General features: G+C 34.8%; 1 protein-coding gene across 2 annotated transcripts; it reads left to right on the top strand.

Moving 5' to 3' along the window:
- The first annotated feature begins 11611 nt into the window (after positions 1 to 11611).
- nr4a2a (nuclear receptor subfamily 4, group A, member 2a) lies at positions 11612 to 15492 on the top strand. 2 transcript variants are annotated; one of them, XM_009304465.5, is made up of 8 exons: positions 11612 to 11738; positions 12213 to 12317; positions 12460 to 13325; positions 13655 to 13784; positions 13955 to 14118; positions 14455 to 14657; positions 14786 to 14964; positions 15062 to 15492. In XM_009304465.5, exons 3-8 carry the CDS (start codon positions 12462 to 12464, stop codon positions 15316 to 15318), a joined length of 1797 nt encoding a protein of 598 aa, XP_009302740.2. In that variant the 5' UTR covers positions 11612 to 11738; positions 12213 to 12317; positions 12460 to 12461; the 3' UTR covers positions 15319 to 15492.
- Positions 15493 to 15696: the final 204 nt, after the last annotated feature.

Raw genomic sequence — 15696 nt, 5'->3', positions numbered from 1 at the left:
TTTCACTGTCACATGACTTGGGGGGATGCATTTATAAATGAGTTTCATTACTATGCAAGTCTTCGTATATTGTATGACGGATTCAACAAAACACAAATCATACATTTTCTGCAGAAGGACAGAAAAATGACAGCACAAACAAGTAAAGAATGATCAATCACATGCTAATTTATTTACTTCCCCCCACTCCTAACGAGTGTCCAGCATGATTAATCACAAATATGCATGCCACGTGCATATGAATTTGCTTAAGGAAATACTGTGGGATTTTACACTATTTTTGCATACTGTTTAAATTTAAACATTCTTAAAATTACAATTAAAGTAATCTATACATTTGGACAGAGCACCTCTTTTACTTTTACTTTTCATTTATTATTACCCACACACACTTACCAAACACACTATATATATATATATATATATATATATATATATATATATATATATATATATATATATATATATATATATATATATATATATATATATGTTGTTGAAGTCAGAATTATTAGCCCTCTTTTTCTATTTTTTTTCCTCAATTTCTGTTTAATGGAGAGCAGATTTGTTCAACACATTTCTAAACATAATAGTTTTAATAACTCATTTCTAATAACTGATTTATTTTATCTTTGCTTTGATGACAGTAAATAATATTTTACTAGATATTTTTTCAAGACACTTCTATACAGCTTAGTGACAAATAAAGGCTTATTTAGGTTAATTAGGTTAACTAGGCAGGTTAGGGTAATTAGGTAAGATTAGAAAAAAAGTTATTCTAAAATGATGGTTTGTTCTGTAGACGGAAAAAATAGCTTAAAGAGGCTAATAGTTTTGACCTTAAAATGTTTTTAAAAAAATTTTAAACTGCTTTTATTCTAGCCTAAATAAAATAACTCAGACATTCAGCGGAAGAAGAAATATTATCAGACACACTGTGAAAATTTCCTTGCTCCGTTAAACATCGTTTGGGAAATAATTCAAAAAGAAAAGAAAAATCAAAGGGTGGCTACTAATTTTGACTTGAACTGTATGTCACCCATTGAAAAATCACAGCTGTCTCATTATGAATAAAGAGGATATTCACATCAGTCAATGCAAAGAGAACATTGATTAAACATTAATTAGGAAATATTTAAAAAAGAAATCAAATCAAACATGGGGCTAATAATTCTGACTTCAACTATATATATATGACAGTATAACTATATATATGTGTGTGTGTGTGTGTGTGTGTGTGTGTGTGTGTGTGTGTGTGTGTGTGTGTGTGTGTGCGTGCGTGCGTGCGTGCGTGCGTGCGTGCGTGTGTGTGTGTGTGTGTGTGTGTGAGCAATTTGATAAACTTCTACATAGATTTCATTTATTATTAATTAGATTTCTTCCCCTAAGATATGTATAAATTCAGGAAAATTAAATTAGCGAAATCTGACTGCAGACATGATAAATAAGAATTCAAAAATAATATCTCAGTAACTTTAATTTGAAACACTTTATCAATGTTCTCAAATGTTCTGATATATTCACCAGTAATTTAATCACAACTAAAACATCTGCAAGTCAGCAAACAAAGCATATTTCTCAAATTATATATATATATATATATATATATATATATATATATATATATATATATATATATATATATATATATATATATATATATATATATATGTGTGTGTGTGTGTGGATATATATATATATATATATATATATATATATATATATATATATATATATATATATATATATATATATATATATATATATATATATGTATATATAATTGTATGCATCAGATTTTCCTCAAATTTCTTTCCGTTGAACTTGATATTCTAAATGTTATGTATTAAAGATAAAATTAAAGAAAGATGATTATTTTGGGGTTGGGATTAATAGTTTGATAATTGAGTCAACAATATTGCAAACTATTTGGGATGTTTAATAGACTATAAATTATCAGGAGATGTTAAAAGGTTTTTAAGACGATATGGGGAAATATTAGGTTCTTAGCAAGGCAAGCTGATCTGTTGGATGTTCATTCTTTAGGAGCTTTGAATCAACCCCATTTTGATTATGCTACCTCATTCTGGTATAGTAGCTGCTCACAGAGTATGAAGGAACAATTGCAAAAGGCAATAAATTGAAATTCATCCTAGAGCAAATTTAAGTTATTTTTCTTAAAGAATTAGCCATGGTAATTGTTAGTAAAAGAGTATGTTTTTAAGAACTTGTAATGAGATGCAAAATGTTTAATAATCTGGTTCCTAGTTATTTGGTGAACTAATTTCAAAGGGTGAAGCAACAGCATTCATATAGTACAAGGGGTTGGGATTTTAACATTTGTTTATTTAAATTTGAAAGTTTAGTAGGGAAAAAAAATGTTTTTTATAAGTGCAGGGCGAAGCAGTGGCGCAGTAGGTAGTGCTGTTGCCTCACAGCAAGAAGGTCGCTGGGTTGCAGGTTCGAACCTTGGCTCAGTTGGCGTTTCTGTGTGGAGTTTGCATGTTCTCCCTGCGTTCGCGTGGGTTTCCTCTAGGTGCTTTGGTTTCCCCCACAGTCCAAAGATGTGGTTCAGTTGAATTGGGTAGGCTAAATTGTCCGTAGTGTTTGTGTGTGGATGTTTCCCAGAGATGGGTTGCGGCTGGAAAGGCATCCGCTATGTAAAAACCTGCTGGATAAGTTGGCAGTTCATTCCGCTGTGGTGACCCCGGATTAATGAAAGGACTAAGCCGACAAGAAAATGAATGATTGAATGAATGAGTAGTAGTAGTATTACCCAAAACAACACTATTAAAATGGATTTTGTATGTGTGAGGAGTGATTTATGATGAATGACATGGGAAGCAAAGCTGTTATATATTGATGAACAAACGAACATATTAGCAAAAATGACTTTGCAGAAGCTGAAGGATAATTAATTAGACTGCTCGTCTTGTTTCAGACTGACAGTATTTTTTTTTCCCTAACGAATCACAATTTAACAATTGATTGAGGCACAAGGGCCCACCTGCAGCTTGAGAATTCATTTTCTCACAAGGCGATAAGATAAGAACCTCCCTCCCCCACCCCAAAAAAGTACAACATATTGCCCCTTGGCATGAATATGCAAGAACTCACAAGATGCTGGCAGAGTCATTACTAATGTTACTGGCAATTACAAGGGATGTCATGACACTGATTCATGAATATTGAACACTTCTGATCTTCATTCTCGCTGCAGCAATGGGCTGTTTTACAGTTTTTCTGAGGTAGAAGAGAGGGGACCTTCATCACAGCGCAGAGGAGTTGCTCAGCTGCAATACAAGCTGTTTCATTAGGGTTAAATGGTTCAATGTGTGTTATATAAAAGTGCATTAAACTGATGGAGTGCTCCTTTGTTCCACAGAACTCAAATTTAAGCATATTAAGTAGACATTTAGTCCTGAAATCAAGGAATGGTAATTTGCAAAAAAGGCATAGACTGGTGCCTTGAGCGAAAAAGGTGGTTAAGATGTCAAGAATTTTTTATTTATTTATTTATTTATTTATGAGTCCGATTACGTAATAAACAACATTTAATTGATTTGATTCTGCGTAAAACTGAGGGATATTTCATCATTTCAAAATCCAGCTCAATCCTGTGTGAAGTGATGTCAGCTGTTGGCAGTCATGGAAAGAGTACTGAAAAATCATACTCAAGTAAAAGGACCATTACTTGCCCCAAAATGTAGTGCAAGTAGAGTGAACGTATCCAAATATTGTAAATATTACTCAAAGTATGAGTAAAAAGTAGACCTCTCTAAAGTACTCAAGAGTAGTGTGTCACGAAGGGCTCACAAAAATACAAAAGATATCCAAGTACAGCAATAGAAGTTTTAATAAAAAAATAAGGGGACAGGCCAGGTTCAAAATCGAACAGAGACAAAAAGTACAAAACAATAAACTAAAGTGAATCAACCAATGTTTGAACAGGAATTCAAAAATATAATCATAGCATGAAACAAAGTGAACAAACAAACAAACCAAAATGATGAGTCAGTGAGCAGACCAGGACCAGATAAGAGCCGGACAAAACAAACCAGAATCGGGTGAACGGAGTGCACGAGCAAACAGCAAAAATCCAAAGGCAAACTAAACACAACATAACAACGCTTATAAAGACAACGACAATGATTAGACAATGACAGACAGTTGGAAACAATTAGTGATCACGTGAACTACAACGCAGGAACAAACCAAAACATAACTAGTGTCCAGAAATCCACAAGATGGCACTACAGTAGACATGACATAGTGAGTAATGAGTATTACGCTGTAAAAAGTTGGTGCGTTTACATGCAGTTTGTGCAGGGATGTGTAAACGTAACATTCTGTAGTGCATTCAGTAATCTTTCTATATTCGTTTTTTCCTTCCTACCTTTCCTCTATTGTTTGATTGTTCTGTCCTTCCTTCATTCATTCATTTGTTCATTACTTCATTTATTTTGTCCTTCCTTCCTTCATTCCTACCTTCATTCGTTCCTTTATTTATATTTTTGTTTCTTCCTTCATGAGGTCAATTGTTCATTTGTTTAATAGTTTGTTCAGTTCTTCCTTGAATCCTTCCTTCATTCATTTGGTCCTTTGTTCGTTCAATAACATTTTAGTTCCTTTTTTCATTAGGTCTTTTGTTCTGTCCTTCATTCATTTGTTAGTTCCTTTATTCATTTTGGTCCTTTTTTCGTTCCTCCCTTCATTTGTTTGCTCATTCATTCCTTCTTTTGTTCATAATTTTTGTTCCTTCCTTTGTTCATTCATTTGTTCGTTCCTTCTTTACTTTGTTCAGTCCTTCCTTGAATCCTTCCTTCATTCATTTGGTCCTTTCTTCCTTCATTAGTTCAGTCCGTCTTTCGTTAGGCGCTGCCTTCCATTTTTCATTCGTTCCATTTAGTAATTGTTTAAGGCTGTTTGGTGAGTTTAGTCTTCATACAGTCGACATCTTTTTTTTTTCTTTCTTTTTTTTTACAGTTAAAATCATCAGTGACATCCAGTCTATTAAAAGTCTGTGTGTCAATTTGTCTAAAGATTTTGGACGTCTTTTTGGACATGTTTAATGCTTCCAAAAGGTTTCTTGCATTTATAAAGTGCCCATGTGTTGATGTTGTTCAGTATCATGTTTCAGTATCATGTTCATGTTTTACTTTCTATGTGTGATTTGATTGGACAGGAATCACAGGACTGATTTTTCTACTTTAGCCAATCACCAAATGCAAGAAAGAAATAATGTAGTGACTGCGGGTTGAAGGAAAATAGTGGAGTAAAAGTACTGACACTCCACTAAAAGTGTACTCAAGGTAAAGTAAAAGCACATATTTTTAAAACTACTTAGTAAATTACAATTCATGAGGGAAAAACCACTCAATTACTGTAACTGGAGTATTTGTCATTAGTTACTTTACACCACTGGCTGTTGGCCAGTAACACCAGATTAATGCTGCTTATCTCATCAGCAGACAGTCAGAAAACATGCATTTCTTATATTTTATAGGAAGCTTGTCTGGATAAAATGTCTAGTTTGGACAATGAGTTTGGACATTGAATCTATTCTGCACTCTCAGAAATAAATGCATGAGAGCTGTCGCTGGGTTTTCAGTACAAACCTGTGGTTTTTGTAAAGTTATCCGCTCTAATATCTTTATTTCTAAAACTGTGTTTGAAGTCAAAGTGGTCCCTTGCTTAACCTTCTACTGCAGGGTGTAACCATATGGCAATACGATACTTATGTTCATTTCCCTGCCACTGTTTCTTTAAGACCAACATTATTAATCTTTTTTTTTTTTTTTTTTTTGAAAGCGAAGTCTCTAGAGTAGCCAATGATGTGCTTTGGTTAAGTCACATGACCTGCAGTGTTTTTCTGTAGCGCGATTTCTGACAAACTGTCGTTTATTGTGAGTATTTGCTGGATACAAATGTAAACGTGAATAAAAACAGAGGATCAAATTATGTCAGATCCACAAAAAAAATCTGAAACATCACCTCCAGTAATTCATGATGACATATTTACAACTTAAATTTTTTGAATCAAATTATTTTTTTGTAAATGGAACAAATGTATGTGTTGCCAAATGGCAACACTGTGCAATAGTGGAACATGTAATATTGCAATGGGATAGCTAGCTAGCAAGGTCAACTGTGAACTTTTAAGTTGTAACAATAACAACATAATTGCTAGTAATATAATGTTGATTACATAGGTAATGGCATTTGCATTATGGATAAAATCTAGTTTTAATGGCAATAATAATTTTTCAATAGATATGAATACAGGAAACAGTGTATTAGCGAGCACCACCATGTTCTATGGAAAGTGAAAGGAGAATAGGACAGTACTGGCTCTTCCTGCATATAAAAGTGAGGATGAGATGGGTTTTGGTGACCATGAGAATGATGCAGACTCGAAATTTGATAAACAGTTCAGGAAGGTTTGCTCTGAGGCTGATAAGACAGGCGTAGTATAATATAATATATAAACATTGTTCGCTAGCAGCTGCATTTTTCTGTTGCATCTGGATATATTAGACTTGTTATTTATTTGTTATAATATTTACAGGAGGAAATACTTATATTCACTGTATGTTGTATACATGATAATACAATATTAGGTTTGTTTTTAAAATATTCAGCAATAACAATGGAATAAATGAAAGCTGTTTGAATATGAGTTGTTGGAAAGTATGTATAAGGTGTCATGTATAAGTTCTGTGTTAAAGCTTATAATACTGCAACACCAATTAAATCCTTTCAACAACAAACAAAATTAATAATTATAAGGATTATAAGGAAAGTTTTTTATATATATATAATTAGTTTTAGGTTGTTTCACCTTTATTTGATAGGGCAGTAGAGAATTGACAGGAAAGCAAGGATTGGCATAGGACCGTAAGGCGGAATTGAACTCGGGACACCACGAGCACTGGAGTGCATGAGTTGACGCACTAACCACTACACCACTGGTGCCGACAATTATAAAGAAAGTTTTAAATTTGAAATTCCCAGGTTAGATCCACTGTTGGACGCTGTTGCCAAATGGCAACATATCAATAAGTACCTTTAAAAAAAATAAATTCCCAATTTTTTTTTACAGCACTTCAAGTTAAGCCATTTTAAGAAAAGAAAAAGTCAATAATGTGTGCAGTAGAGGCTTGACTTGACTTAGTTGTAATTACGTTTGATCATTCAGTCCTAAATAATTCAAATTTTGTCATTTATAAAACTGCAATAACACTGAAAATCTTAGATTTTCTACACATGACTGTCCATTACAAGGAACATAATATTGAGCTCATGTAAAATGTGTGCCGCTGTCCATGGTGCTTAACCTGTTTCCATTCTTACCCATTGGAAGCATCTAATTATTATTTTTGCAGATTTTTGTAGTGGGTCACACATTTTTCAGTGGTTAGTAAGAAGGTCACTAGTTTGAGTCCCGTCTGGGTCAGCTGGCATTTCTGTGGAGTTTTCATGCCCCCCCACCCCCTTCATGTGGGTTTCCCCCACAGTCCAATGACATGGGCTATTGGTGAATTGGATGAACTAAATTGACCATAGAATATACGTGTGTGTCTGAATTCGAGAGTATATGGGTATATTCTCCCAGTACTGGATTGCAGCTGGAAGGGCATTTGCTGTGTAAAACATGTGCCAGAATAGTTGGTGGTCTGTCTTGTATGTAACTGTAATTCTTTTTTTTTTCTGTAATTCTTTTGTCTTCTCTCTCTTTGTCCAGACCCTCATGCTTTGTTTATGTTAGCCTACCATTTTGAGATAGCACAGCATTATCCCTGATTTTATCACCCATTATTGTTGTCTATTTTTTTTATTTAATTATTTATTTGATTATTCTTATTTTGCTTAGTTGTATATATATATATATATATATATATATATATATATATATATATATATGCATAAGTAATGTCATGTGTACACTCAAATATATATATATATATATATATATATATATATATATATATATATATATATATATATATATATATTTGCTTGTTCAAACTTATTATTTAAAATGAGCTGAAACAACACAATTCTTGAGATTTCATTGGGACAACTTAATTTTTTATGTTCAATCCACATAATTTTAAGTGTTAAGTTAGCTTAATAAATTTGTCGTGGGATAATATTAATTCATTGTGTGGAACCCTGCATTTTTCACAGTGTACTTGGCAAAAAATAAAGGAAAAAAAATAATTGGTGGTTGGTGGTTCATTCCACTGTGGCGACCCAAGGATAAATAAGGGATAAGCCGAAGAAAAATGAGTGTATGAATGAATGAATTTTTGTAGTTGTTAAAAATAGTCAGTAAATTTGGCTGTTTATAATGTACGAATAGATTTGTTTCCATATATTTTTTTGTATATGTCTTTCATTCTCTTCCCCTCTGAAACTCAAAAACGCTCCCTCTCCCTCTATCCCTGTCACACACACACACACACACACACACACAGACACACACACACACACATTCTTCAACGTGTCATAATTAGGAAATAACTTCAGTCCAATTTGATTGCTCTTCATTTGCTGCCTCTTCTTTCCCATGAGCAATGATTAAACTATGCATATATATAAGGCACTTAGTAATTAAATGAGCCAATGGGCAATTATTGCTTAATTGTATGTAATTTCCCTTCATTAAAAAGGTAAATGAAAGCAGACCATATTGTGGATATAATACATTAGAAATAGCAATAAACCCAATCAGGTGTTGAGCACACAGCTAGTCACTTTTCCTGTCACCGGTTATGTGAAACATGACTGACAGTTTAGGACATCATGTATAATAAATACGTCATGGACTCGTGGGGTAGTTGTGCCCTTACAGTATCAGCCTTGGCTAAATACAGAGCTCATTGGCATCTTTTTGTTCTTTGCTGGGATGATAATATTAAATTTATTTATTTTTGTGTTATTACAACTTAAATAAAAGTCCAAAATGACGGTCTACTGGGTGATGAACAACAGTGTCCTCTAGAGGAGACATACCACCCCATTTGGAAATCACCACAATGGTATAGAAAGGCTACAAACATCACACAACAAGAATACTAATACTCCTTTTAAGCATTGTTGAGACTACTTCAGCTCACAGACACAAATCTGTATCTGTTTTCATATACAAATGACCGAGCATAGGTTTTTACATATTGTGATATTACTTACAGGGACATCAAGTTTTACTGTGGTTGTGAGACGGAGGGATTTGAAGGTTTGTCAAAAGAGAATGCTCATTCGTTATACTGGAGTGAAACCTCTCTTTAAAAACACCCACCCATTCATATTCAACAATGCAAAGAGGAAGTCAGCTCTCTTTCCAGATCTCTGCATGGGCAGCTGTTGTTTTCTGTAGCACAATTTTGCCAGTTCCTGTTTCGTTTTTCCCATCTTCCTTTCATCTTTGGATTGAACCATTGCACTCCCCTCCTCTGCCCTTGACTAATGCCCCATCCGCCTGTACCTGCTAAGAATCAAATGGCTGTAGTCTCATTCAAACAGATGCAAAGAGCAACAAATCCTGCAAATATGAAACTTGTGTTTTGTTTATAAAGTTGTGCTTATATTCATTTTAGGCTAAAACAAGGCCTACTTAGAGTTACATTTATTGAGACAGTTGTAACTAAGTATTTATTATTATTATTATTATTATTATTATTATTGCTGTTTTACATATTTTTTTTCCATTTTAACTCTCTGTTAAAATAGTTGGGTTAAAAATACCCCAACATATAACCCAACTAGGTTATTATAGCACCTTCCCAACTATAGGTAGTTTTAACCCAATGCATTGGGTTTTATAATTTACCCCAATGCATTAGGTTATTTTGATTAAATATATTTTTTTCCCATTCTGGTATTACTATTGCTACTATTTTAAAACTATGGCTGGGTAAATAATTAACATGCAGTTTTCAAAAATATTAAAAATGCTTCATTTCCATTTCATTTTAGTTCCAGACACTTCTGTTAAAATAAATCAAGAATCACAAGCAATGAAGAAACTAAACAAAGTACAGACAGTTTTAAACTGTGCAAGCAGAAAATCAGGTGTTGGTGGAGCAGAATAAGGAGCTCTGTGTGCTGTAGAGACTGTCCAGCAGCTGCAGCAGGCTCCACTCAGTGTCCACAATGTACAATACATTTAAACCACATCCAAACACTTCAAAAAGATGGTCTTGGATGGAGAGACAGATATAAAAACATGACACAGAGAGGTAATTTCATAAAAAAAATTACAACAATATTATTGCGTTATAGCTTAAATAAACTTATAGCTTAAAAAATCAGTTGACTATTGAAATTCTAAATTTTAATGCAACTGGTTGGGTTATCAAATAAAAAGCCAAAAAAGGTTAAAATAACCCAACAAAGCACAAAAATATTTAACTCAACCAGTTGAATTATTAAGAAATAACCCAATTAAGGTTAAAAATAACCTAACAAAGCACCGGATATTTAACTCAGCGGTAACACTTTACAATAAGGTTCATTAGTTAATGCATTTACTAACATGAACTAATCATGAACAACACATGTACAGCATTTATTAATCATAATTGAACATTTACTAATGCATTATTAACATCCAAGTCCATGCTTGTTAACATTAATGCACCATGAGTTCACATAAACTGACAATGAACTACTGTATTTTCATTAACTAATGTTAACTAGCATGAACAAATACAATAGTAAATGTATTGTTCATTGTTTGTTCCCGTTAGTAAATGCATTATTTAACAATAACTAATGAACCTTATTGTAAAGTGTGACCAACTCAGCTGGTTGAGTTATTAAATAACCTAATAAAGGTTAAAAAAATAACCCAACAAAGCACCAAATATTGCAACATATAAAGCAACTCAACCACTGGGTTAAATAAATAACTCAACGTTTTTAGAGAGTATTAACAGCCTCTACCAAAAGCATAATGTTAAAGGGATAGTTCTCCCAAAATTGTCAATTATCATCATTTTCTCTCCCTTTACTTGTTCCAAATTGCTCTAGTTTTACTTTTATTCTTCTGTTGAACATTAAAATGATATGCTAAAAGTAAGCCAGGACCTCTAACAGTTGACTTCCATAGTAGCCTATTTGTTTTTCCCACTATGGTTACAGGTGTTCAGCTTATATGCAAATGTCTTCTTTGTGTCCAACAGAATAAAGACATGTATGATGATTTAGAACCCCTTGTGTTTTTTTTTTTCAACTATACCAAAATACCTAAAATGCTTAAACTGTTATCTTTTTTCATCAATGACTTACTTGATTTCTACTTGATCGATTTTAATAATAGCAATATCATGTTGATCAAGAATAGCGTATACTGTATTAGCCTATACTGTATTGTGTGCATACTGAAATAAACATCACAAAACAGAAGTATTGATATTCGATTAAAGGGAAAATAAACTGTCGCAGATCGGTGAAATTACAGTCATGCACCGGCTGTCACTCAGCCTCCAGAATGGCAGAAGAGTCTCGCGGCTGATTGGTGCTACACATGTATGACGCAGATGACGTACTGAACTCAAACACGTGGGTCTCACATAAACAAAGACACATTGGCAGACAGAGCTCTACATGCCAGTGCTGAGCTCCGGGTCCGGCGGACAACGCTATACTGGACATTTATACACATATTCTCCATCATCGCCATACAGAAGCATATGGATACGATATTGTTTTACTGATGATGTTCTATTAAGGTATGTAAGTGTCTTTTTATTCTGTGTATAATGCAATTGTCCCATTGCATGTTTGTTTTAAGCGTTTGTCCGTTTGTTGTGTGTATGTGTGTGTGTGTGTATGTGTATATATATATATATATATATATATATATATATATATATATATATATATATATATATATATATATATATATATATATATATACTAAGACTGCAATGTGAACTTTTAAGCTTTTATTTATTTATTGTCTGAAACTATTTTATTATAAACTATAAATTTTAAACTATTTTATTTAGATGTATTGATTTATTCCCAGACAAGAATGTAAAAGCATTAAACTATAGAATAAAACATGTCAACGCTGCGCGCAAAACTTCGCTTTAATATGCATACAAAGTTTAAGTGAGCTTTGGAGTATTGCATAATTATGTAGGCTTAAGGAAGTAATCAAATGTGATGCAAAATCAAGTGAAAGTTATGTGTTTTATCAGAGGCAGAATCCAGAACTGATTCGTTTGTCGTGAACCCTGTATTAAATTTCACCTGATAATATCACCTACGCCGAGATCTGCTGAGGAACAGTCCCACGACTGAAGGTACTTACGTTGAAATCAATTTGCTAAGGTTGCATGCAAGCTGAAAAACGTGTTATGAGGGGAATGCGGGTTTATTTTATTTATTGTTTTTTATGATTGTCTTTCTGTTTATTTATTTATTTTTTGTTTGTTTTAATTGCAGCCATGCCCTGCGTCCAGGCTCAGTATGGCTCATCTCCGCAAGGCGCCAGTCCTGCGTCTCAGAGCTACAGTTACCACACAAGCGGAGAATACAGCTGCGATTTCCTCACGCCAGAGTTTGTGAAGTTCAGCATGGACTTGACCAATACCGAAATCACCGCCGCCACCACCTCTTTGCCCAGCTTCAGTACGTTCATGGACAACTACAATACCAGTTATGACGTGAAGCCGCCCTGTCTTTACCAAGTACCCCATTCTGGAGAGCAGTCGTCCATCAAAGTAGAGGACGTCCAGATGCACACATATCATCAGCAGAGCCATTTAGGCCCGCAGTCTGAGGAAATGATGGCCCACCCTGGGCCTATGTATTTCAAACCGTCCTCACCTCATGGTCCGGGACCGGCGAACTTCCAGGTTCAGCCCAATCACATGTGGGAGGACCCGGGCTCTCTGCACACTTTTCATCAGAACTATATGACCTCGCACATGATAGATCAGCGGAAGAACCCCGTGTCCAGGCTCTCCCTTTTCTCCTTCAAGCAATCTCCGCCCGGTACACCTGTTTCTAGTTGTCAGATGCGCTTTGATGGGCCTCTCCATGTGTCCATGCACGACAGTACCGGGGCGCACCGAACCCTGGACAGTCAGAGTTTCGCCGTGCCCAGTACCATCAGGAAGCAGGCGGGGATCGCTTTCACCCACTCACTTCAGCTCAGTCACGGCCATCAGCTGATGGACAGTCAGGTGCCGTCACCTCCGTCTCGGGGATCTCCATCTAACGAAGGTTTATGTGCGGTGTGTGGGGACAACGCGGCTTGTCAGCACTATGGAGTCCGAACTTGTGAAGGGTGCAAAGGATTTTTTAAGGTATTTTTAGATCATGTTCAGGGATAATAATACTGCTGATTAATAAATCATCATCATCATCATTATAAAGGATATATATATATATATATATATATATATATATATATATATATATATATATATATATATATATATATATATATATATAGTTGCGGATCTTTTTATTTTTAAAAATTCACACATTTTAAGGAAATGTAGTTAGGTTTTACATGTATATACTTTTTTTTTTCTTTTGCTAAGCGCACTTGTTACTCAGAAACATTCTGAATGTTTGCGTGATAAAATATCAAATGTTTTGTCATCTAATTGCATATGTTTTCCTTCTTTAGCGTACAGTACAGAAGAACGCCAAATATGTGTGTTTAGCCAATAAAAACTGTCCTGTGGATAAACGTCGGAGAAACAGATGTCAGTATTGCAGATTTCAGAAGTGCCTGGTGGTCGGGATGGTGAAAGAAGGTAAATCGCTACAGTATTTATCATCGCTTCTAAAACGCACGGAGGGAACTTTGCGTCTGGTGTACTTTCATCGCAACACCATTTAGAATTACAGCAAGATTAATTTGAATTATATGTTACAACGAGCACAATAACCGTTTGATATTTACAGTCTTGTGTTGATTTGACAGTTGTCCGGACCGACAACTTAAAGGGTCGTCGAGGCCGTTTACCCTCCAAACCCAAAAGTCCTCAGGAGTCTTCGCCCCCTTCTCCGCCAGTCAGTTTGATCAGCGCTCTGGTCAGAGCTCATGTGGACTCCAATCCCTCCATGAACAGCCTCGACTACACCAGAGTACGTTATATTGCACTCATCTCTAAAATGACCCATAATTTAATTCTTTTAAAGAAGAAAGTCAAAATGCACACATGACTTGATGCGCTCAAAGTGCAAATCGGACAGAAGTATTTTAAATTTAATATCCTGCAGTGTTTCATTATAATCTTTCAACACTTAGTGTGGCATATTTTACTCTCTAAATTGCTTTTGCAAGAAAGAAGCAAGTGAAATACAGACAGAAGTTAAATTAAAGAGGGGGAAAACTCTCCCCTTTTAAGAAATGGGCTTTGCAATTTCACGGGTTATATATTTTAAGTGAGCTTATTAAGTCATGTTTAAATTAAATTCCAGTTCCAAGCCAACCCGGACTACCAACTGAGTGGAGATGACACACAACACATCCAGCAGTTCTACGACCTCCTCACCGGATCCATGGAGATTATCCGCGGATGGGCAGAAAAAATTCCCGGGTTCACTGACCTTCCTAAACCAGACCAGGACTTGCTGTTCGAATCCGCCTTCCTTGAGCTTTTCGTGTTGCGGCTGGCGTACAGGTACCGAGGCCTCTGCAGAGGTGTCTTTTTCCTTTTTCAGATTTTATTGGCTCAGCTATAATTAGGAGCCACTTAAATCCCAGTTTAATAAGTACGGTTATTAATGTGCGCTTCGTTGTTAATTTCAGGTCCAACCCGATGGAAAGCAAACTCATCTTCTGCAATGGAGTGGTGTTGCACAGACTGCAGTGCGTCCGTGGATTTGGCGAGTGGATTGACTCAATAGTGGAGTTCTCGTCTAATCTTCAGAATATGAATTTAGACATATCTGCTTTCTCATGCATCGCCGCCCTAGCTATGGTCACAGGTGAGATCCGTTTATTATAATGGTAAGAAATCTGTTTTATATGTTGTAAAAAATATTATATTTAATTCTTCTTCTTCCTTTTTTTTTCTTTTTGCAGAGAGACACGGACTAAAAGAACCCAAAAGAGTTGAGGACCTTCAAAACAAGATTGTAAATTGTCTGAAAGATCAAGTTACTTTCAACGGAGGCGGCTTGAATCGCCCAAACTATTTGTCCAAACTATTGGGGAAACTGCCTGAACTGCGCACACTGTGCACACAGGGTCTGCAGCGCATCTTCTACCTAAAACTTGAAGATCTCGTCCCACCGCCAGCAATAATCGACAAACTGTTTCTTGACACTCTGCCATTTTAAACAGAGTGTGAAAAAAAACTATTTGAAACAACCTCAGAGAACTTCCACAGACTCTCTCTAAAAAAACTAAAGTCTGATTTTTAAACCACCTTGATTTTTTAAAACGACCAGCCATCGCCAAATGACGTGCGCTTTCTGAAGGATCATACATTCAAAGCGAGGAAAACAAGAAAACAGCACTCAACTTTATATATATATATATATATATATATATATATATATATATATATATATATATATATATATATATATATATATAATTTGTTATCGGCTATTTATTTAATTATATATTTATTTATTTATTTACCTGCTTATTTATTTTTTTGTTTGTTTATTTATTTTGTTATTTAATTTTACACCCCGCCCATGAGCATCCTC

Source organism: Danio rerio, chromosome 9, assembly GCF_049306965.1.
Source record: "Danio rerio strain Tuebingen ecotype United States chromosome 9, GRCz12tu, whole genome shotgun sequence".
NCBI lineage: Eukaryota > Metazoa > Chordata > Actinopteri > Cypriniformes > Danionidae > Danio > Danio rerio.
Note: the sequence above shows the minus strand (reverse complement) of the source record. Positions and strands in the feature narration are given on the sequence as shown.

Bases quoted from the DNA above. Each gene is read 5' to 3' on its own strand.
- nr4a2a (XM_009304465.5), top strand. From the start codon at position 12,462: ATGCCCTGCGTCCAGGCTCAGTATGGCTCATCTCCGCAAGGCGCCAGT. The intron at 14,119-14,454 runs GTACGTTATATT...ATTAAATTCCAG, and splicing joins ACAGCCTCGACTACACCAGA to TTCCAAGCCAACCCGGACTA. The intron at 14,658-14,785 runs GTACCGAGGCCT...TGTTAATTTCAG, and splicing joins GTGTTGCGGCTGGCGTACAG to GTCCAACCCGATGGAAAGCA.